At 35.0% G+C, this 23,928-nt stretch overlaps 1 protein-coding gene across 1 annotated transcript in view; it reads left to right on the top strand.

The window, feature by feature from the left end:
- The first annotated feature begins 4,124 nt into the window (after positions 1 to 4,124).
- The window catches only part of LOC128998469 (ribonucleoprotein PTB-binding 1-like), a 65,623-nt gene continuing 45,819 nt past the window's right edge, over positions 4,125 to 23,928 (top strand). Inside the window, exon 1 of the mRNA XM_054424603.1 lies at positions 4,125 to 4,515. Coding sequence (XP_054280578.1) covers positions 4,261 to 4,515 — 255 coding nt within the window. The 5' untranslated portion in view covers positions 4,125 to 4,260. The remainder of the gene's footprint in view (positions 4,516 to 23,928) is intronic.

Consider the following 23,928-nt stretch of genomic DNA (forward strand, 5'->3'; position numbering starts at 1 on the left):
CTTTCTTTAGGGCCTCGAATGTGTCACCCTCCGTCGACACACAACCAATCTCGAACCTCAATTGATATGTTAGGTTTGAGAGCACGGACGGTGCCCTGGCCTTCCACAGCTGGATGCCTCCCTTCAGTTCTACAGCAACAGTGTGTTCATTTGTATACATTATTATTATTACCATAACTGTTATTGTTATAATTGTTACTGAATTTTAATATACAAAATCATTATATGCAGTAGTTTAATTTAAGACTTTTAATTATTAGGAATTAAAGCGTAACTTTAAAACATAAAATTTATTGCGAACATTATAGGCTTACTAAATCACTTAGTCATTTTTTTCTCAAATAAAGTGTAAAAGTAAACAAAATAAAATAACTAACAGATTTGATTTCATATCTTTACCCGGGTTTATTTATTTTGTTGTATGTCTAAGAACAGTGGGAGGCTTTTGGTATTGCAACTACTGATTTTTTGGCACTGTCAATGTTAGGTGTAGCTTAGCGCAGCGTTGCAGTTTTACCATTTTTTGGGAAATGGGAATCCACTCGATACACGATTTGACAATAAGGCACGCTTCAAACTGGATTTAGAGTCGAGACAGCGCCTGCATTCACTCGAACACTATAAGAATCGGCGACCGCTTATCGCATATCTCGTGAGACTTCTGTGGCTACTCTTTTTTCTGTGGTTAAGGACCTTATATTAGAGAGTTGGCATTTTTGTATAATTCGACCCTTTCATTTGGTTAAAATAGGTTATTCAACACTAATAAACTATTAATATTATTATTTAAAAAATAATAATTCGTGTATAACACGAAACTAATGGTCCGTGAAGTTAGTGCACCCATGTTAGAGTATCCACTTTTGTTCATACCAATCATTAGTTCTTCGTTATTTCTCGATAGTCCCCAATATTTTTGTTAGTTCTCAAAATTAAAAAGTTATAAGGCCTTTAACGTGGGTATGCTAACTTCACACCTATGGAATTTCCAACGGGCACCGTTTTCTAACGAAAAATGCTTATCTGTATATACCAATTGTTAGTTCTTCGTTAGTTCACGATAGTTTTCCTCATATTTTGTTTAGTCCTCCAAAAATAAATAAGTTATGAGGCATTCAATGGTTACACCAACTTCATACCTAAAGAATTTCCAGCGGTCACCGTTTTCTGACAAAAAATGCTTATGTCTATACCAATTGTTAGTTTTTCTTTAGTTCTCCAATATTGTTGTTAGTTCTCCAAAAATCAAAAATTAGTTCCTTGTTAGTTCTTGAAAGTTCTTGCATATTGATGTTAGTTCTCAAAAAATAAAAAAAGTTACAAGGCGAAAAAAAGGAACATACATAAATCCTAGTGCGCACCTTTATCTAAAGAAAAATATTCAAATCTATATAGCCTACTTATCGTTACTACTTTGTTTATTCTCGATAGTTCTACCGGATTTTTGTCAGTTCTACAAAATATAAAACAATGTTATGGCCGATAATAACTGGTATCATTAATCTGACACTCCGATTACCGCACCTTCATATGAAGAACAACGTTATAGCTTTGTTTTATTTTTTTAGAACTACCGGTAACGAAAATCTTGAAGGAGTGTCAAGAGCAACAAAGAAGTACCCGTTGGTATATAGATACAACCATTCATGGTCAGAAAACGGTGCCCGCTGGAAATTCTTTAGGTTTGAATTGGCGTAACCACTTTTAATGACTTATAACTTTTTTTATTTTTGGAGAACTAACAACAATATTGGAGAACTAACGAGAATTAATGAAGAACTAACGATTGGTATATAGATGTAAGAATTTTTCATCAAAAAATGGTGCCCACTGGAAATTCTTAAGGTGTAAAGTTGACATAACCATGTTTAATGACTTATAACTTTTTTGTTTTTGGAAAACTAACAAAAACAAGTTACTCAACAAAAAAAGTTTTAGTGCGTTGGAAATTTGAAGTTGTTTGGGGCACTTTTTATGCCTCGTAAGTTTTTTATTTTTGAGTTTCAGTAAAAATATTATAAAACTATGGAGAACTAACAAAGAACTAATGAAGAACTTAATATATGTAACCATTTTTCATCAGAAAACAGTGTGCGCTAGAAACCGGATGTGTGATGTTAACGTATCCACTTATTAACGGTTTTTTTTTTTTTTTTGGAGAACTAGCAACAATATTGGAGAACTATCGAGAACTAATGATTAGTATATAGATATAAGCGTTTTATGTCAGAAAATGGTGCCCGTTGGAAATTCTATAATTGTGAAGTTAGCGTACCCACATTTTACGCCTCGTAACTTTTTATATTTTTTGAGAACTAGCAACAATATTGGAGAACTTAACAAATAGTATAAAGATATAAGCATTTTTCGACAGAAAACGGTGCCTGCTGGAAATTCTAAAGGTGTGGTTAGCGTACCCATGTTGAATGCCTTATAACTTTTTTTTCTTTTTTTAGAACTAACGAAAATATTAGGAAACTGTTGAGAACTAATGAAGAACTAAACTAACGATTGATATATATATATATATATATATAAGCATTTTTTGTCAGAAAACGGTGCCCGCTGGAAATTCTATAATTGTTAAGTTAGCTTTTTATTCCTCGTAACTTTTTTATTTTTCGAGTGTCAGTTACAATATTATAAAACTATGGAGAATTAACAAAGAACTAAATATATGTAAGCATTTTTCATCAGAAAACGGGGCACTAGTAGCCAGAAGTTTGATGCGTACCCACTTTTTATCGGCTATAACTTTTAGCGAATTTCCCTATAGGGAAGTAGCTATTACCGTAGGTGGCATGGTAAGACCTAGGCCCGGGACCGATTTACTTTTTCATTTTTATGTCCCTAGAGGCCAAAAACACCATTCGTTCAAATTTTTATATATGTATATGTTTTTATATGTGTTTTTATATATGTAACTTGAGTCATTTTTGTCCGATTTTGATGAAATCTGGTTTAAAGGTGTAAAGCGGGATAAACTTGAATGAGTTCGGGAACCAGCATGATGATCGGACCATGGGAACGTGGTTTTACGGGGGGTTTGATGGGGTATTGGTTTTTCTCACTTTAGACCCTCAAAACAAAAAATTTCCCAATTTCTCTTTAGACCTTTTTAAAGAGTTTAAAAAAACAAATAATTTAGTATACCAAAGTATTTTTGTTCGGTTATTGGTAACAGAGAAAATTTTAAAAATCGTAAATTTAAAATTCCCATGTTATTCTTATGGAGAATATTGTAAAATGTTGTATTTTGCAATTTTGCAATTTTGTATTGTTTATGGATATATTTTGATCAAACTTGGCAAATTAGTTTATTTTACACTAAGCTATTAATATTTGACTAAAAACACACTTTATTAGTTTCCTTGTAGTAGCAAACCTAGGTACTCGTTAAACCTTATTTTATTTAAATATATTTAATGAAAATCAATTCAGACAAATGGAAATTCGCTAAGTCGGCAGGTTTGCTGCGGCGGGGGTATTTTAATTTTTGAGAACTAACACAAATATTGGGGAACTATCGAGAACTAACGATTGGTATGAACAAAATTGGATACGCTAACATGGGTACACGCTAACTTCATGGAGCTCAAAACAAATACTTAACATTACGTAAACACGTAAATAAACATCATAAAAAATGTCTTTGCTTGAACTGAATACTTAACGGCAACAAGGCCTTATTACAAACCGGACAGAGCTGACAGTTAAAACTTTCTTCATCTGATCCACGAGGATGACAGTCTATAAAGGGAGGGAGTATGATTAATGTGGATAGTACAGTACCTACATATTTTACTTCGGTTAGGTTTTGATTTATTTTAAAGTAGTTTGTCTTAAACCATTATCTACTATGAATTGTTTTTAAGGACCTACAATTAAAATGAACAGTTTTCCTCAATTCAACATTGAAGCATGACATTATTTCAATAAGACCAACTTCCTACTTGACTGTGTGAGTGGGAGGGGGCCTTTGACATGATTGAACCCAATAACTTTAGAACAATAGTTTTAGTTTTTGGAACTGTTGCAGGGATCGTTCGCTAGGAGCGCTGCTGTAGGGACGCGCGGCGCTCAAGTTAACAGAACCACGATTGGCGCCAGTCCTGTATCGACGTTCGATGTAGTTGGTGCGAGTGATAGTGGAAATTTGGTGACGCGTTGGTCAGTTATGTGAATTAAAGTTTAGTGATTTTGTGATACAAAAAAATCTTGTGAGTGTTTTGAACCAATTTACACGATAGTTTGTGAGTTATGGCTACCGGATCTACCGAAGCGGCGTTTTCTTCCTCCTCGCCGGCGCTCCACAGTTTCAATTCAAATTTATTAAAATCTGATGCCAACAAGTTTTGTTATGGAGCTCAAGTTTTGGCCACGGCTTCAACGGACAGTTTCTGGGAAGATGATCCGGAAGAAAAAATTAAGAAGAAAGTGTTATCGTGTAAAAGTATTTTCCATACGGGCCGGTCCCTCCAGATAAAACATCTTCCACGAGACGTCACGGAAGCGGTATGTTAATTTAAACTTTCTGCATGTATTTTTCTTTATATTTAAAGTTACAAGTACCTAGTATACATTTTCATGTTTTCACTAATCTTTAAAAGAACATATGTTTTAAACTAATCACGTCCACACAGGTAACAGACCACTTTTCTGAAATGGATTTGTGTTTTTGTTCAAATGTGTTATGTATTAAGTTATTGCTTGTAAATTTGTCATAAAATACTCAGTTGTCTACATTGAACACTTATCTTGCTCAATGCTTTAAATAATCTCGTTTCGACAAAGAGCAAGGCCCAGGACAGCTGTTTTATTCCATTGTTGTCGCTTTGTTAGCAACCCACCTGTGCAAGAGCAACTAACTACGGCTTTGTTACATTGAATTCAAACTACTAGTTTGTGTGCCCCGTCTTTTACACTTAAAATTGTTTTTTAATACATTACTACTGAATAGGCCTACAGTTATTGTCAATATAGGCCTAGTTCACCAACTTTAAGCGTTTTGGTTTATTAAATTATCTGAGGCACAAAAAGTACGTCAAATAACACTTATAATAATTTACACTTATACTATTTACTCACAAGATGGTAAGTGGTGATCGAATTCGATTAGACACTCCAATCGAAATCGATCACCACTTACCATCTTTGATATGTATACCGTCTCAAACAGTATATGGGTAGTAAACAGTATAAGTGTAAATATATATCTTCATAAGTGTTATTTGACTTATTTTTTGTGCTTTCAGGTAACTAAATAATACGTACGATGCTGATCATGAAGTTATTTATTAATTTATTGATTGCCTCAAATGCAATCAATCTTAACCAATGCAATCATTATTTATTTACTCATTTCCACGGGAGGTGGCCAATTTATAAAATATACAATTTCAATTAGGCATAATTATAATACATTAATTAGGTATTGCTTTTTACGATTTTCGGGAACAATTATAAACCCCGTCCCAATATAGAAACTATTCAGTATATTTAAATAACGACGTTTGAGAAATTTACTGGATGCTAAAGTCGCAAACAATTCGGATTAGTGAGTTACAAAACTCATGTAATTCCCTAGCTTCGATGCGTGCAATGCAATACAATTTCCACATAGTCGACCCCTGCATCCCCTATGGTTACTCTCCCCTATGGAACGTGGTACCCCGCCCACTTGCGTGAGTCATTCTCGAGCAGTCGTAAATATTTATTTATGTAGTCTTCGTTTTACATGTCACAGCAAAATGATTAGCCTACTATTTCTACGTAATCTAGTTATCAGGTCGACTCTGACAACTGTTATCATTGTAGGCCTATGTGTTTATTTTTTTATATGTATTGCGACTTTAAATGTTAATATCCCAGAACCAGATTATATGGAACAGTTTTATTTTAATTGGTGATAAATTTAATTAAAAGTATGGCATAATGGTAATCCCTCATCTTCCTGGCGTCCAAGTTTGCAACATTCAACCCTTGTATGTTTGGACTATTATTTAGCTCACATCTGATGATGACTAATGGTTTGTTGGAATGTCATTACATTGTGATGGACATATGATAACCGTTATCTTCCCTTACTGGATTGAGGGTAGTTGCAATCCCAGCTGTTCATGTTTGTTTTCGAGATTTTCAGTTGTTACAAGTCTTCGATGATGGATAAATGAGTTTAAAATTTATCGTTGGTCGTTTTCTATTACTGCTAATTGTTGTGCAAGTGCTAATGTTGTTCCGACGTGTGTATTTGTATCTTTCTAGTCGTCATTGTGTGTACAGATGTGTATTTATTTAGCGTCAGTTTTGTAGTCTGCGAGTGTACAACAGTTCCTAGTTCGGAGTTGTGTTAACTTTTTTAACACTGAGAGGATGGGGGTGGGATTCGACTTGGACTAAGTAGGCTTGCAGGATACTTTTAATTGTTTTTGTGAAATTAACATTGAGCCCCTAGCTAGTTTTTGTTAGCCTACACGGATGGCGCGGCTCGGGAACCTAGAGGGGTGGACTTATGTTTTCAGTACCGCTAGTATCGCACCCTGTTGCTAGGCGAAGGTGGTGATTTTGGGGTAGTCGAGGGAACTGCTCTCTCCCCTCGTGGTGGAGGCTCCAAACATTCTATTTTTACCCCTGCCACGTTCTTGTTTGTACGAAGTCTGTCCTTCAACTTCAATTTAATCAATTACAGTCTGGCAGACGCTGAATCTGGCGCGCCACTTGTTTGATTCCGGACCCAAACGCTGCAACTGCAACATTTTGGCCTCAGTGTGTTTTAGAATCGCAGAGACCTCTCAAACCTGAGGCATTATATGCGGAAATTGGCTTAGATATGCCGTTGACTGTAGTAGAATAACCATTGGAACACAACAACACTACCAGTTTTCGAAGACGTTATCAGTGACCGAGTATAGTCAGGCGGTCGTGGCCAATTCATTTCTAGTTGGGCTGCAGTCAACGGAGAACCCTCATGATTTGTGTAAATTATATAATAGTTTAATAATTTCAAGTTTGCTATTTCATATTTTGGCTTTTTGAGCATTCCCATATCCATTGTTGTGGATGTAAGCGGAAAATATCGTATCAAATTACAACGGGTGCGTCATTTGATATTTCTTTCTGTGGCGTAATAAATGTTAATGGTGCTGTAATGATGTATTTTTGGTTAAAGGACATGGGTTGTCAAATTTGGGACACGCATCTGTCGACGTGTGGGGAAGTCTATGATATCGGAAGCTATACGGTACGCGCGGGACTTAGTATACTTATAAAAACTACTAACCTATATAATCTTGGTACTTTTTTATGCACATGATTTCATTAATACTGGTATTGTATTTTATTCTCGGTTATTGTTTTAATATACTGTATATGCAAGTATTGATTTTTTGTAGTCGAGATTTTGCACATCTATATAAAAGCCCTTTTCGGGAAGACATGTGTATCTGTGCCTATGTATATGTGAGCCTCCTGGTTTTCCGGACCCAGTGACATGCTTAATGCTTGAACTTGCTCAACTTAAAAGAGCAGTAACTTGGTATTTCGCGTTGGTGTAGCCTGCTGAGTTTAGTTTACCGCGTGACAGACAGGACAGCTAATTTGTTTCTAGCTAAACCAACGCCCTGTTGTCATAAACATCCATTCTTTTATTATTCATAACATAATACACTAGGGTTATAAGGGCGTGTGGTTTGAAATGTAATTCAAAGGAATCTTTGGAATTGTGCGCTTTGGTCAGTATATCAGAGAACTTTAGAAATTTCGTTTCTTCAGCTTATAAGAATCGTAATGGCATTGCGAATTTTCAAAAGTATGCGTTTTGGGATCTGCATTAGGTTTATCTTTTCATTCCATGAAAAAAAACATTGTTCAACTACGGTACATAGGCCCTAATACCGGTGGGAGGTACGATGACAATAATTTGACGTAAAGCTTCGGAAGACAATAACTCGGGTAGTTCGGACCTAAAATGTTGACGATTTATAATCACGAAAATTTTATTTATACTAAAAACCAATTCCGGACGTGTGAGAGCACAAGCAAGTACACATGTTTAATGTTCATTTGATCATTGGTCCTTGTATATTCAACTTGTCGCTTGTTATCAATTGGGTTATCACAACTTTCAGATAGTGACATCCTTTCTTTGTCCAAGTGGTCTTCATCATCCAGCAATTGGTTTTGACATTTAATTTTTAAACGATTTTCATAATTTTTTATACGTCTTTTGATGGTGCATTTATATTATTGTTTTAAAATTAAATAGGTCCACGGGTAATTTTCCTAAATAACTGCTGAACATTTCCAAAGGCCTATCGACTCAGGTGACGAACGGATGAATGTGCCTTTACTCGCTGGATCCAAGGAGTAATTTGACAACTCATCGTACTCACCAGTTTAAATTTTTAGTGTTGTATTTCAAAAAAATTAGATGCAATAAATTTATTATTTCCCTTGTGTAGGAACGTTGTTTCTTGTTTGCTCTTAAATCTTAAGGGGATTGTTTCAACTTGTAATGAACGATTTTTGTGATATTTTTTGCATTATTTGCAGATAAATCGGGGAAGCAGAAGCGAACTTTTTTACATTTCTGGTCGAATCATAATTTTGAGAGGCAGACGGAATTCATTTTGGGACCAATTTGATATCTCGAATAAAAAAGGTTCGATTTCGATGACATTTGGTAGCCTACAAACGTGTAATCCTACGCTTGTTCAATGAGTTAGCGAACCAGCATGACGGTCTATGGGGAAATAGGTTATTCCAGTTCCAAGCGCAAAGCGTTAAATTTCACAATTTCTTACAAAACCATTTTATAGAGCTTATACAATTGAAGCATTTATATTATTGGTTGCGGAATAAATTGGTAAACCCCTAAATTTCAAATTTCCATGTTATTGGTATGGTGAATAAGTAAACTGTTTATGGTTATTTATTGATCAAATTCGGAAAATGTATCGGTTTCATAAAAAGTTTAATTATTTTACTTTACATTTTATTACCTTTACAACACACTTTTTTACCTTCCCTGTAGCAGCAAACCTAAGCACTCGATAAACCTAAATGTATTTAAATAGGGAATAACTCTTGTCATTCATTATAAAGGGAATCTTGAGTGAAACTCCGATTCGACAAATGTAAATTCACGAAGTCTCTAGGTTTGCTGTGGTTGGGATATTTTCTACTTATAAATTATTTTAGTGCTGCTGTAGGAAATTATTTTTTTTTTGGGGTTGTTCCTATAGTATGACCAATTTAATATTTCTCTTAAATTTCTGGATAGTCTTTGTAGATCTTCAATGTTTCCTAACGAGATAGGCTAACGCCAAGGACTCAGATCATAGCGTGAGAAGCGCAACTCTAATAGCTTTTTCTTAAACTTTGACGTGAAATTTACCTCAAAGGAAATCAACTTTTCACCCAGGGAAATTACGATTATGGAAATTAAAAGGAACTTCGTGTTTTTAAGGCGCGCTACTTGCTACTTTAATCGACTACAGTTCGTGTTTTCTAGGATGAATTAAACCAAGATAAAAGGCATAACACTAGTAAATAGAAGAAACTACGAGAAAGCTAGGGCTATCCATCCATCTGTATACTATGTCTATGTAGTCAACAGAATGAACTGATTACAGTGAACTCATTTCAACCGCAGCTCGCTAAATACATTTTTACAATATGAGACAACCTTATTATAATTATATTATCGTTCCAATTCCAGTCTTCCTCATAGAAATTAGATATCTATGTCAACAAGCTTGTTGGAACGTTGGTCAAGTGCCTGGGGATAGATTTAAAAAATCTTAGTAAATATGATTATGATTGCTATTTTGTTCTTTCATACACATTGTTATATAGTTTTAAGGAGAGCCCCTTTAATGTATGTTACTCAAATTTGTATTGGGGGGATAGTAGAAACTGGATGTTGGGTGGTGCTTCCTCATCGCCACTAGAATCTTAGCTCACATCCCAGGTCCATGATCTTCCCTCGCAGTAATCCTACACTAGATTACTGCAGATGGTGTTGCAGATATGCAGACGTAGCGTCTTCTCACGTGTTTATGGAGGAGTATACACTGTGTGTGCATATGCAACGCAACTCTGCAGGTGTCGGTTTATGCAGTACAAGTTCCTGTTATCCGGCCTACTCTCAAGTACACAATGCTGAGCTCACAGTGAAGTCTCTCGTCTCGTCTGACTTGCACTTCGCCATAATCTCAAACAAGTTTACAATGTACAACCCAGTTGCTGGGATGTCTGGATTCCGATGGTTTACTTTGTAGTGATTTGAAATAGTTATTCTAAATATACTGTATTTTCGACGAATCGCATATGAAAAATTGTGTTGAGCCAGTGGGGTTGCTTTAATAATCACTCTCGATTACAAGGGAAATTGAACAAAATTGACAATTGTTTTGACATGCTGAGCCTCGAACCCAGCACCCTCGTGTCTGAGGTGTATAGCATTACGCTTCGTTTGTATTGACGTAATAGGCAATGGATATTACTGGATTGTTAATGTATATGGCTAGCGATATAATGGATAATCAGAGGTTGTGGATCGTGGTATTGATTCGCGGAGAAGCTGTATGGATTGAACCCTGCTATTTGCAAATAAATCTTTAGAGTATTTTTTTAAAGTAGGAACATGATTGGCAATTAAAACTGCTCTAAACCCTGTCGTTACCAAACTGACTGATACTGATGCAGTAACACCTTTGTATTGCACTGACAATCGAAGGAGTTTTGCCATTGGTCAAACAGTATACTTGATTTAAATTTATATGAAATATAATTTTTTCGAGTTTATTGTGAGACGTTGATTGAATATTTAAATTGATTTTGAAAAATTGTGGATGATGACGAATTGAGAAATTATATCCCTGGTCGGTTTTGTCAGTATCCTAGCAACAGATGACCCGATGTTTAGCATTTATATCTGTGATGTTATCACCAGTATTTGTTTGTTTATATAGATTATGTTAGTTTATCCATCCTTATCTTGCAACTGCTTTCACGCTGCCGATTTTCCCTCGTCGTATTTCATGTTACCCATATTCAGACTATTACTATTTATAAATTAGCCCTTGCGTAGGTTTGCTTAACAATGAGTGAGCGTGTTATATTCTGTCGGGACAAGAAGTTTGTTCGTTCGCCAGTTCGAAATCAAATTTAATACTGTTCAGTTCGACAGTAGGTGTGAATAACAGCTGAGCGACGTCTTCCTAACAGCCAATTGGCAGCCCGGCAGCCCCTTTATCATATTTCGATAAGTCGTGATATTTGATTTGCGTCACAATATTCGCCTCGATGTACAGTAAAAATATCTATTGTGTTTAGTTAAATACATAGCACCTTCAATGGTAAACGAAAATTGTTTGCAATGGCGTTTGAACATTAGTAGTCATAATTAGTTTTACGAGATCTTAAAAAACGGATGCAGTCCCACCCCTAATAGTATTGAGAGTTTAGACATTTTTACATATTGTCGCAACGTAATAACGTAATTTTATCATATATATACTAGGCCTAATTAAAACAATAAGCAGACAATTAAATTGTGCTGGGCTTGGCAGTTGGCCGATATTTTTTCACAGCCTTCATGATCGAGAGTGACGTCATTGTTTTGTCTGCCTTTGGGGTTCATAAAGAATCGAGTGAACGGGCCTCCTAAATCTAAAATGTAAACTTGGTTTGTGTATTTTTTTCTCAATGAAGAATAGTGCTCACATAAAACACGTATGGTTTAGTGTTCGTATTTTAAACTGAACACCAATGCAAGGTGAAAGGATGATTTGTGTAGCTTTGTAACTATGACACTCAGTCTTATATCCAGGATAATTCATTATACAGTATTGTATTAAACGTCAAATGATCGAGAGCACCTCATATAGTTTCACCATATAATCGTTACTCATATCATTTACTCGAAATTTAATTTGAAGCATATAACAAAGCTTCCCCCGAACCACATTTGGAGGCAACATGTGGTATACTTTATATGTCTAGACTTCGGGGGTGGGCGTGTATCTTGTATTTATACATCGATGGGAAGGGCAGAGGGCAGACTGAGGTGTCATTTCACCCCAACTGACTCACACGCCAGTGTCAGAGCTATTGATCATGAACGTGTGGCATGATTCATACAAACACCCACCATACACCATACGGCACGGAGATCATCATATCAATGCAAGAGTTGCCCCGAGTCTTCCTCAACCCTCCACTTTCCACGCGATATTCCGATATTGCAAACTTTTCAATTTGGAAACTCATGCGATTTAGTTTAGTTTTGTTTGTGAATATTTTACGGTTATTTAATTCTTGACATGTTTTCGAGAAGGGTTTCAGTTCTGCCATATCTGTTGCATTTCCATTGTAAATGGTCTCAAGTCTCAGATTATTAAGTATGTAGTTAATCATATTTTAATAATTAAATTATGAAAATCTGTATGCACAGACTACCCAAATAATTTTATTCTGACAAATAATGCTAAACCTACCTCGTCAGGCAATCCTTGTAGTGTCGAATGTGCTACATATGTTTCGGCGGTTATTATCCACTTGATGTGTCGTCAGAATAAATAAGACACACTTTTTACACAAAACATAACAACCACAATGATAAGCCTATCAACTACACGCGTACATGGCAGGAAGCAGATATGCATTGACACATCAAGTGGATCCTTTTGGTAGCCTGACGACGGCGGAGATGTTTAAATAACCGCCGAAACATATGTAGCACATTCGTTACTCCCATGTTAAGGATTGTCTGACGAGGTACGTTTAGCCATTATTTGTCATATTCTCACAATCCTGGGGCTATGAAACTGAATTTTAATTTTATTCTAGTCATATTTCTCTACGCGGATTCTCTCAGTTGTTGCATCATGTGTAATTTTATTTATCATTAAAAATTATTACCACTTAAGGCATCAAAAATGTTAACAATGTAAAATATAAAACTTACTTATGGGGGACTGTTGTATAATGTTATGTTGTATTATGTACTAAAACTGTATTTGTACCATATCACACCATTATTCTGCATTGTTGCAAAACAAATAGTTTTTCGTCTTAGAGTATTGATAAGATTTAATTTAAGGGTTCAATAAGTATTTTATATTGATTATAAATTATAATAATGAAATTGCTTCAGAAAATATTTAAGTGGAGGTATACTAGGGTAGACCAACAAGTGACAACAGACAACAGTAAAGCTATTGCTGTATGTTGAACATTAAAGGACTTCAACAATCACGATTTAACAATACAGTATAGTACAATAATCGACCGTTATTAGGGAAGTAACATCTAAACTAATTGGTATAATGGACAGGCAGCTGCCAGAACGGGAGCCAAAACGATAGTCTCTGCTATAGATAAGTACTACAACTGTGCAGACTTTGGACTCACGAACAGCTTAGTTCGGTTTATGGAGCTCTGAATGTTGGCTATTTATTAATGCCTCGTTTTTTTTTTTTATCAACTAAACTACAACCTTGAAGAGTCATAGTTGAATTTTATATCTATGTTGATACTGTATTAGGATTGTTGCAGAAGAATTTACAAATACTGGTTCTGAATGCCTTTTCACTTATAACAGGGGTGACGTTTTACAATTTTTGAGATTATATTATTCCTACAACTAAAATTTTAATTTTATCTACAGGGTGTCCCGGAACTCTCTACCAATATTTTAGGGCATTGTTCCTGGGTAAGAAACATATCTAAATATCATATTTAAATTGTCCGGAAGTCCTTATTTACTCAGATAGCCGCAATTTTGTTTTTTTCACTTATTAATTTTTTTCTGAAGATTGGTTAAACATACGAAGTTGAAACTTTGCACAAACATTTATGACAACTAGACAAAGCTACAAAAAAAGTATGACGATTTTTCAAATTCATAAAACAAAATGGCGGCTGTTTAAAATTTTGTTTCTTAAATTACTCGAAAACCGTTGATTTTACAAGAATAACTTTTTTAAGGCAATTTTATTACAAATCGATCGACACCTTAATCTTTAAGATCGGACGAGTATTAACTGAGATATGGCAGTTTTAGTGATACGTGACCGCCGGATATTAGTTGCAGCGCATGCTGAAGGCGGTCACGTATCACTAAAACTGCCATATCTCAGTTAATACTCGTCCGATCTTAAAGATTAAGGTGTCGATCGATTTGTAAAAAAATTGCCTTAAAAAAGTTATTCTTGTAAAACTTTTGTAAAATCAACGGTTTTCGAGTAATTTAAGAAACAAAATTTTAAACAGCCGCCATTTTGTTTTATGAATTTGAAAAATCGTCATACTTTTTTTGTAGCTTTGTCTAGTTGTCATAAATGTTTGTGCAAAGTTTCAACTTCGTATGTTTAACCAATCTTCAGAAAAAAATTAATAAGTGAAAAAACAAAATGGCGGCTATCTGAGTAAATAAGGACTTCCGGACAATTTAAATATGATATTTAGATATGTTTCTTATCCAGATACAATGCCCTAAAATATTGGTAGAGAGTTCCGGGACACCCTGTATAGTTTGTACCGTTTAATACATTAAAATAATGTTGATGAACAAATTAAACTTGTGATCATTTAAGTCGATATTTATACTGAACGTGCTTACTTGTAGATGAATTGTGATGAATTTGCAGTTTTTTTTAAAGGTTTACTAAATTTTCTGGTGTTTCTTCCTACTGAAATGTTGGGTTAATCTATAGTCTTTCCTGTTCAACCCATTAAAATTATGTGTTGGGGGAACAAATTGAACTTATGATAATCGATGTTTATATTTACTTAGATGTGCTTACTTGTGATAAATTTAGCCTACAGTTTCCCGTTTAAAGGATTCCTAAATGTTCTTGCGTTAAATATTTTAAGCATACTTAGGTTATGATGAGTGAATTTTATCGGTGTAATAAATAAAATATATAGAAATTGGTACAAGTAAATACAGTAATAGAAACACAGTTTAAATAATTGCGACCAATTGATGTGCATTTGAGGCTGTCTCTTCCCTAAACATTACACAATATAATTTTTATGGAGTATTTTTGTTGATCGAACTCTCGATTTCAATGAACGCTCACTTGTCAACAACACATTTCACACATCCCTTACTTTGATAAACGTAGATCTGCGACATTTCGCTCAGAGACGACATTTACATTGGTGCTGGGGATTAGGACATTTGAAACGTGGAAACGTGGCGTACAAGTTCTATATTGCTATAGGGGGTGGAAAAGGGAACTGTTGCGCAATACTTGGAGGGGGAGTTGTTTTATTTAGGCAATATTTTCTGCTGAACTTACAGGGGTGGTTTGAGTGCCTAGACTAAAACTTTTCATATCTTCAGTGCTTAATTTAAGATATATTTTTTTACCCTGGATCTATCTGCAGTCTTTTACGACAATTTTGATTTTACTTCTCAGTAGTAATTTAAGTGACAACAACTACTTTGCAGCTTAAAACCTCCGATTTATGTGTAATTTAACTCCTTTTTTATTACCGTCCACTGTTAATAGACATTTGTATCACTTCTCACAACGTAGTAGTTAAAAAATCATTAAAAATACTTTGGCTGGCAACATAATATTAAAACTTGTTTAACGAGTTTCAACTCAAGTTCATCAAATTGTTCTTTGCTGTATATACTGTATTATCCTCTAGCTCGTTTAGAAGTTAGAAGCTGAGTGAGGAAGGGATTAACCGAAGCTAGACTAAATCAGCCTGCTTTCTTACGATGGGCTAACAGCATTTCTGTGTCGACCGGCAGGAAGCCACTACCCTTAGACTGAGACTCTAGCTCTCATCTGTCAGCTGTATTTACCAAGTTTATCTACCATTATTCGTGTGTCTAGCTCATATTTGCAGCATCTAAGATTGCGACTTTTTGTGAATCGTTAAAATTTGGCTTTCTTTTACTTGTGATAACGCCATGATGTTTTTGCATCGTAATTTGCGATCTGAAATATCTATTGAGACTTCGATAGTCAAACTAAAGTCGGTGGTACATTTTAATTAATTTCCAGTCAAGAGAAGTGTATTTACAGAACATTTTGCATCCTTAACCGCAACAACATTACAAATATGGGATTTGTCTACACTTTGCTGCTAATCTCTTTCATAAAAATAAATGCACGTATCAATCAGACAACTTAGTTAGGCAGTTAGCTTGCTGAACATATTGATAAATACAAATGTGACAATATGAACAGCTCGCACAAGGATCTACCATGGTCATTTCCTCTCTGTATTAAGTTACACTTGGTATTTTGTTAATATATAATGATATACCATAATATAATGAAGTCCCGAAAAATTGTAAAAAACACCATAAACATAAAATGATTTTAAGTTCTGAATAATATGAATAAATATGAAAAAAGCAACTAATATAATTGTGGTAAAATCACAATGGCCATTGTAATTTGTGGTGGTGTAAAATTAAACATGATACAGTATCCTTGTCCTTCATTCATGATTCTTTCCTTGTACTTGCTACTGATCCCATAACACCCCTCACCTTTATACTACTGTACTGTAGTTTGTGTCCAGGTTACGTTTGGAAAATCCTCCAGCCTTTAGTAAAAAATTGCGAAGTACACGGTATTTTAAATACCATATCACGTCAGTTATTTAGAGTAATTTTTATGTGGTGAAAAGTTGTATTGCATTGCTATCGGTCCTCGAAATGTTACATTTTGGTTCCCAGGATATCACAGCCAAAATCGTCGGTCCAATGCCTCACAATTTGCAATTCTTTCATGCAAAACTCCTCTGGTGTAGGGACTAAGGACGGTGTCCTCCTGATTGCGAACAGTCCTGATTGCGAACAGTCCAGACTGCGAACATGTTTGGGTCTACGAGGTGGAGGGGGTCGTCCGTGGGGTGGGGAGGATTCCTGATTGCGAACACATTTTGAGTGGTTGGGGTTTTCAACCCTTTCATATAACCCTTTCATAAACCCTTAACAGAATGATTTAGCCTAAATCACAACTTAAGACTGGTAATATACATAATGGAAAGGATGAATGTTCTTGAAGACACATATCTTTATGAGACGTAGTATAATTAGGTGGTAAAGCCCCTTATTAACAGACAGATTCTTCCAGACTCACAAATTCGTTCTGATAATAGGTATTTAAATTGGCTGTTTATTTAAAATTAATTATAATATGTTTGACTTGAACAAGCAACTACTAAACAATCTCAGAGTAAAGGAAATAAAACAATCATTTCATATGAACTAGGGTACCTGTTGCTCGAAATCGAGCAACTGTCAAGTGCAGGTATTATAGGTACAGAAGTTATTTTAAAACTACAGTAATAACAGTAATAATTTTCGATGAGTTTAAAAGACCCGACTAAATGCTTATGTGACTAATTGTAATACCCACGCTATTAAATAGCTCTTTGATATAATAAAGGCTTCTTGTATTTTAGAATTTTTTGGACCCGGCCTTATTTTTTAGTGTTTTCTACAAATGTTTCCCGACTTAAAGCTTTTAACCAGTAAACATTTCTTGCATGTATTTATTTGTTCGGACTTTAGGTAGGTTTACTTTATCACTGTGACAACATCTGTTGTATATTCTTCATGTTTTTAAGTTGCTTAGCATAACTGACAAAAATGATTCATCTCCCCAAGTGAGTGTGTACCTGGATTCCTTACTGTGAGACCAGGCCTCTCCTCTACTCTTCTTATTCGTATAAGATTTCCTATTAATTGTCTCCTCCTCCTGTTTTCAACATTTCTCCTTTAAACTCAAGAAATTGTCTGTTCTTCCAACAAAACTGATTGACTGTTTAGATTTGTCTATTACCTCATAAATATTACAAACATCAATATTTACTCCCAAAAAGCTGGTGAGTTTCTTTTTTTATACAGTTGTTTTTGTTTTTAAATTTGCTTTCAATGTAATTCTTATGGGGAAGATGCGACCTTTGATAGCGTCTCGTGCCCTTAAGGGTAAGAGTTTTTTAAGTTCTAAAACGTTTATGCAATACTACAAATTGAGACGAATTATTTGACACCTCAAACGTTAAAATCGGTCCAGAAATAACGGAGGAGTTTTGTTCACAAAAATAGCCTCACATATTAATATAAGAGAAACTGACTATAATTAGCCGAAATATCATGCATTTGCCAATATCACATTCCAAACTCAATCATTACCTAAAAAAACATCGTCAACGAGCAATTTAAATAGCAACTAAAATAAATACCATACTTACATACATCTTACATCCGAAATAACATGTATATGCATTACACATTACAACATAAATCATTCAATCACATTCCCAACTCAACAAGCAATTAAATCTCACGTTCAACAACAGCTACTAAACCATCTTTACAGATTCAAAAATATTTGTTCGCAGTCTGGACGACTCATGTTCAGGTAGTCCACAGCATTTTTGAGGTGTTCGCAGTCTGGACGATTTTACCCTTGTTCGCAATCTGGACTGTTCGCAATCAGGACACAACCAGGAAAACTACGTCCAAGCGAACAATGTTACATTCCCAAACGAAACCATTAAAGATCCCATTGATTTCTCTGGTATAACGTACAGTGGAAAGCTCAAAAATCGTTGTATTTTTTCCAAATACGCCTGATTCTGAAGGTTACTAGTTGAATGTTATTTCGCACATCGGTAAATTACTGTAGAACCAGTCGAATGAACGCATCTGTTGGTGGCCCTAAGCTGAAGGAATGTGGTCTGGTCTGAGCCCTGGTGGTTCAGGCTAGGTTCGTCGACCCTGACCGACGACTACGGGAGTCGCAGAATCAGCGCGAACTTCCACCATTTCCAATATTTAAGTGCGTACAATCTTTGACTATTGTTAACTACTAGACATTCTATTCCCATTAATATGTCGCTAGAGTTTTAGTCAAAATCGTCGTAGTTGAAGTGAGCCACTAGCAGATAGTTAAATGATTTAATATACGGTCGAATACACAAACGTGTTTACCAAGCCTAACTTATGAAATTACCTATGGTGAGCTATAGCAATTGTTATGACCCCGATATTGATCAGCAACAAAATATAAGTAATACAATATAATTTTAGACGCTACCACATTCTGGAACTGGCTCACACAACTACCTTTAAAAAATTGTGACAGCTGGTCCATTTAGATGGGAAGTGTACTACAATATTTGATAGCCAATGGTACAAACTAGATAAATGTACGCATAGGTTCTGGACTAGGAGAATTAAATTAATCCTCCTAGGTTCTGGATCAGTTTTGGAAATATAACTGGCGAACTCTGCGTTTGTTACTTTCTCAAATAACGCATCCTTTGGATGAAAGATGGATTGAGTAATTCCTCGATATAGTATTGTATTATTGTATAGTACTCTTTTAAAATTGTGAGTGTTCTTGTGAAAAGTTAATAAAAAGCCAGTCCTTGTGTTTTGGGTGAAATCTTGAAAGAGATAGATAAAATACCCCCGCCGCAGCAAACCTGCCGTCTAAGCGAATTTCCATTTGGCTGAATTGATTTTCAATCGATCTATTTAAATAACATTAGGTTTAACGAGTACCTAGGTTTGCTGCTACAAGGAAACTAATAAAGTGTGTGTTTTAAGTAAAATAATTATTGCTTAGTATAAAATGAATATATTTGCCAAGTTTGATCAAAAGATATCCATAAACAAGCAAACTACAACATTTTACAATATTCTCCATAAGAATAACATGGAAATTTTAAATTTACAATTTTTTTAGTTTTCTCCGTAACCAATAACCGTACAAAAACACTTTGATATACTGAATTGTTTGTTTTTTTAAGCTCTTTAAGAAGGTTTAGAGAAAAATTGGGAAATTTTGTGTTTTGAGGGTCAAAAGTGAGAAAAACCAATTTTTACCCCATAAAACCCTGTTCCCATGGTCCGATCATGCTGGATCGCGAACTCATTCAAGTTTCTCCCGCCTTACACCTTCAAACCAAATTTCATCAAAATCGGATAAAAATTACTCAAGTTATCGTGTTCACGGACACATATATATATAAATCTATATATATATCTATATATATATATACATATATAAAAATTTGAACGAATGGTGTTTTTGGCCTCTGGGGACATCAAAATGAAAAAGTAAATCGGTCCCGGGCTTAAGTCTTACCATGAGACCTACGGTAATAGCTACTTCCCTATAGGGAAATTCGCTAATATGTGCACATGGTAGTTATTGACAATGATTCATATTAAAAGTCATGAAATAATTAACAAATAATTAAATAAATAAATAATTAATATGGTAAAATATGTTCCTCGTCGTTATATCATTTTGATGCATCTTCTTGAGTTGAATATCAAGTTGTTATAATATTCCTGAATATCAGTTTTATTCCCATGTGTCCTTGTATTATATAAGTGCCCTTGGTGGGTTCTGGACTGGGTACTGTGTTCGTGGTAAAAATGGTAGGCAGTAGTGTATGTAGTGGAGGGTATTATAGGTGCAGGTAAACATAGTAGTGATATTTTAGGGGATATTGTAAGGGAATACCAATAAATTGAAGGGGTAGTTAGGGGGATAGAAGGAGTTGTTGGAGGTACACAACTTGGGATGTTGAATGTATAAATAGTAGAGGTTATTGTTAGGAGCTGTTGTTGTAGTAGGTAATGTCAGATAGTAGGTGGTGTGCAGAGACTTTGCGGCGCGGCGGCGGCGGTGCAGCGCGCACCTACAGCTGACCGTTATGTCGGCCCAAGCCAGGTTACTGTCCTCTATAGTTGCCACTGGCATGCCAAACCGAACTGCTTGATAATACACCCGTTAGATACAAATACCACGGGACCTTGATAATGCCGATAGTGATAGGAATTATCGTCGAACAACTGGACTGTCGGGGCCTCTCTAATGTATATTCGCTAAACACATGAATAAGTGTACGTTTTAAGTAAACTTATTGTATAGTTTTGAATATTGTATACATGGCATAATTGTACAAATATGTTTGCGTACATTTTCTTCATCCAACTTAAAATTTAATTTAAAATCCCGTTTATTGCAGAATGATTTGAATAGATCCTCTTCAAATGGGGTAATATTTACTGTTTTGTGGTCTTAAGTCCACTTATGCAATTCAAAAGGTCAAAACTTGCATGGCGCCCTAATATCATGCAATGCATTTTGCATAGCGTGTGCCCGATGGCTTATTTATCCACTTAACCTTAAACGTCGAATAAGTGTTGCTTACGGAATGTGACAAGGAGGTTAGCTAAACACTGAGGATATCCTATATACTTCGATATTTGAATTTATTTTTATACAGTTTGGTGTATAACACGTCAATATCCGTGTTACGTCAATGCCTGATGAATTGGAAGCAGATATTCCCCTTCTATTTAATTAATATATCACGAACGCTTTTTTGAAGTTTGGTCCGTGTAATGGACCCCCCCCCCTCTAATAATTCTAATTGACGTTGTACAGCAAACTTATGAAATGTGGAACTTGGCAGATGAAAGTAGATGAATACTTGTTTATTAGAATATTTTTTTTAAAGAATGATTAGGTAAAATGCTCATTGTTCACGTTTTTCATATGACATTTCTATTTAAATTGGGAGTGTTTATTTTTGTGTGGTTTACTTGAGATAGTTTTCAATCTTTAACCCTGTTATCAATTCTATTTTATCTGAGGAAAATTAGTCAGCGCATCTTTCTAAAGTGATGGTTCTATGATTATTGCGTTCTTGTATCAAGGATGCCTCAAATCTTGAGATAATGTAGTGGTTCAAGTGATAGCAAGGATGTCTCTATTTAATATTATCTATAATTTTGCAATTATATTTGTTTGCGATTAATTTCTCGTGTCGTTAATTTCTGTTGGTCAAGTTAGCAAGAGATTGTTGATATTTCTACAGGATTTTTATGTTTACATATTGGCCCTTTTAAACATCATATACCGGTAATCAAAACTAGCTATTTAAAAGTAAAATATGACAAAAGATTTTCCTACAATAGCTCGATATCAGGATCGTTTATAGCAGGAAAACTCTTGACTTGGGTCTTAAAAAGAGGCTTAAAGCTCGACGTTTGGCTATAAAATATTGGAGTCGTTGACCCCTGCAGCGTGCAAGATATCTGTGTGTATTTTATCATTGTTATCATCTACCAAGCCACCCATGCTGCTTACAGTATCATGAGTTAAGCCACTCAAGATACTCCTATGATATTGTCGTCAGACACGCCTGCCACCGTCGCCCTGGTGCAGCAAACCTGCACACTGTATCGTTGCATGTGAAAAATGTGTGCATCAAACATGTGTGTCTATGTAGTATGTTTGTTGCTAACAAAAATGTGTATCTAACATGTGTGAAGTGTTACTAACCAAAGTGTGTATTAACATACATGTATCGTGTGTATCTAACATATGTGTGTTTCTAACAAGTAGGCCTAGTTATCTAAATGTATTGTATCTCTAACAATGTATGTTGTGTTACTAACAGAAGTGTGTACCTAACATGTGTGTTCAACTAACACGCATGATTCAATTATGTGTGTAATTTAGTGTAAATATCCAAAATGTTTGTATCTAACATTTTGTACATTGCAACTGACAAATAAGTCTGTAATGTGTATTATATATAATGTATTCGTATGTATATTGTATCTAAAAGATATGTGTTACTAACATAGGTGTGTGTCTAACACGACTAACAATGTACCTAGCTTTTGTATGTATTGTGTCAATTGTGTGTATTTAACAAGTATGCGTCTTATTATATGTATGAGTATATAACAAATTAACTAGCATTTATGTCTCGTCCAACATTTATCCAACGATATAACAAACGTTTACTGTATGTGTTGGCCTCATAAACCTTGTAGTAACATATGACATCAATGTATCCATCAGACATTTTTTTTAACGTAACCATCAACTATGCGTTTGGCATGCATAACAATTGATTAATCCTCATAGATTGCAACTCAAATCTGCTGGACTGAAGAAAATAATACCCATAATAATGCGATACACTACGTCTAAGCCATAAAGGTTATCGTTATGAACGATTCATTACTTTTCTCTTATTTACCTCACATTGTAGTATTTCAAAGGAATTCAACGTACACAAAGTTTGAAACTGTACGAAAAGCTCCATTGGAGATTACGTTGTTTCCACCCAAAATCCTACGTACTCAGAATCTTGTGATACAGGTCGTCTATTTATGACACAGGATTTACATTTCGGTTGTAAATGTTGTACAGTTGGCAATGTTTATACTGTACTGGAACTGGACTGCTGCACACAGCTGCGCAACAGCTGAGCGCTGGAAGTGCAGGTGGCCTCCGGTCTGTGCCTAGATTGCCTATCCACGCCTTCAAACTTCCAACGACGGGCAGAAATCGTCTCTACTCTGCTTCTTCCTCACTTTCGTTTATTTTATTTTTTCCCATGCGTCTCTTATCTTCTCTTGATTATTAAATTTTTAACCGCTATTCCCAGAAATTTCTGCAACAAATAGGTCATAAAAAACTATAAGGCAGAATTTTATGTGATACGGAAGTTGTAGGCTCGTGAACCCCTGCATATGTTTGTTTCCCACGAATGATATTTTTTATCTCAAAAACCGGAAGTATCAAACCTGGTTCTCAAGCTTGGTACAAAAGAAGGATTTTCTTACACTTTGTGATACGTTATGGTATATTTGCTAACAGATAAAGTAAATTGCTATCTTTCATACATTATTTTTGCGTTAAGTATGAAATTGGGTTAGGTTTAGCCACAGTTGCTTCTTTTTTAATAAATTATCTCTATATTTGCAGCCTCATTTTTGTAATTATTGCGATCATAGTACTGTTCTAGTATAGATTTGAAGTACCTAGGTGATTAAAGTTATTTATTTTTATACTATGAATCTGTTACCATTATTAAACTAAATAAATAAAAATATTGCAG

The sequence above is a fragment of the Macrosteles quadrilineatus genome, unplaced genomic scaffold (genome assembly GCF_028750875.1).
Source record: "Macrosteles quadrilineatus isolate MER2022 unplaced genomic scaffold, UCM_ALF_1.0 Scaffold_7__1_contigs__length_78375512, whole genome shotgun sequence".
Lineage (NCBI taxonomy): Eukaryota > Metazoa > Arthropoda > Insecta > Hemiptera > Cicadellidae > Macrosteles > Macrosteles quadrilineatus.